At 32.6% G+C, this 1,781-nt stretch overlaps 1 protein-coding gene across 1 annotated transcript; it reads right to left on the reverse strand.

Moving 5' to 3' along the window:
* Positions 1–534: 534 nt before the first annotated feature.
* On the reverse strand, positions 535–1,389 carry LOC102806495 (galactosylceramide sulfotransferase-like). The gene has a single exon (XM_006821060.1). The coding sequence runs from the start codon at positions 1,387–1,389 to the stop codon at positions 535–537; it is 855 nt and encodes a 284-aa protein (XP_006821123.1).
* Positions 1,390–1,781: the final 392 nt, after the last annotated feature.

Here is a 1,781-nt window from a genome sequence, read left to right on the forward strand (position 1 = left end):
ACATTACATTACAATTCCTTTGTGATATCACAGTCTGATAAATAAGTATATATTGATTTAGAATATGCTATTGTTTTATGCAAAATACATGTGGGATACCGAAACGAGTTTAATATATAATCAGAATGTTTCGTTGCAAAAATCCAACACGTGACATTTATGGCCAAAAGACATGCAAATGATATTAAAAGATGTATGAAATGTTTTCAATCCTTTATTGACAGGAAGTATGCGTTGTTACATCAACAACCCTTCTATCACCTCCACCACACAATACTACAGCTTGCTAGTAATACCATATCAAACATGTTTATTCCAACAAGTTAATTTGTTCAGATAGAAACATTATTTATTATTTTATTTGCAACCACTATTACAAATTAACATCTAAAATGTGAGAATGTTAAAAAACACAATTTAACATCAGCAATGTGGGTAAGTCAAATGTTAACAAAAAATAACACTACACAACGAATAATATATTTTATAATATATAACACGTGTTTAAATAATGTGTTGAATAACTGTGCAAAATCAGACACATTTGTTTTCATTGGATTCCCATCTTTGCTGATTAAGGGCAAACAATCGTAATCGTGGCGTATCATTAATAAGTTTCCAACAATATGTACCAGCACTATAAATCTTTTTATGTGAACATTCTAATGACGCTTTTAGATTTTTGGAACGGAATCTTTCGAGATCGGCATTGAAATCGCCATCATAATTAGCCACTTTCTCCCACAATGAAAGATTAAAATGATCAAACAAAAGCGTGTCTGCTAAACTCCATTTCCTGATATTTGTTTTCATAGATGTAGTCATTGGGTTTCTTTTTTGTTTACTTTTTTTAGTTATGTGGTAAATTATATCCTCGTCTTCCCAACACATTATTTGTTTTAATACCACCAATGACTCGTCATAATGGTCCAAAATTATCACAAAATCCATCTCTCTGTCAATTCGTCTGATTGCACGTTTTATCATTGTTACATTATCTTGGTCTTCGTCTTCAAATTCCGGATTTAAGAACCACATTTGTCCATTTCGGTGCTGGTGATGTACTTCTGTAAAGTTATGGTAACTATCGAGATGTTCAATATATTGACGAAATGGGTCAGTAGAATTTAGCAAGGGTCTTGCAAACTTGAAAAAGTAAAATGCCGATGGTAATTGGCCAAATGGTGATCTGAGAATTGTTAAATATTTCGCATCCGGTACAGAATTGTTCATCCAGGTCCTGTTATAACGCATGTGTATAGCCATAAAGTCAAAGACAGTAGAATTGAAACAATTAAGATTCTTCGTGCTATATGAAAATGTGTGAAGATTGTTTGATATGCCATATCGCATTAGAATATTTGATGTTGTACTTCCACCTGTTTTCATGGTCTTAATAAACACAAACCGCGATGTTGGTTTACACTGCATGGTATTTATGGGTTCCGTCATTAAATAGGTAGGTATTATCGTGCTCCAGTTGTCACTTAATCTTCCATCCTGCAATTTAACAAGCCTGATATTAAATATATGATAAGATCAATAAATTCACCGAAACAATTGTTGTGGTAATTCAATTCAATTGTAATATTGAAATGTTGAGTGTTCTAACCATAAAACTTACTTCAGTAACAACCTACTTTATGTCACACGAATGCAAAACAATATAAAGTGAGTCAGTGTGGAAAATAAAATAACACATTACGTGAATCTATGCACAGCTGCATATATGTCGGGCCTCTTGCCCAAGATTGTGTTTTTGATGTGTTCATATTGCTCTC

The sequence above is a fragment of the Saccoglossus kowalevskii genome, chromosome 16, assembly GCF_978046115.1.
Source record: "Saccoglossus kowalevskii chromosome 16, keSacKowa6.1, whole genome shotgun sequence".
Classification (NCBI taxonomy): Eukaryota; Metazoa; Hemichordata; class Enteropneusta; family Harrimaniidae; genus Saccoglossus; species Saccoglossus kowalevskii.

What these genes read in the sequence shown, in the direction of transcription:
- LOC102806495 (XM_006821060.1), bottom strand. Translation starts at nt 1,389, where the DNA reads ATGAAAACAGGTGGAAGTACAACATCAAATATTCTAATGCGATATGGC.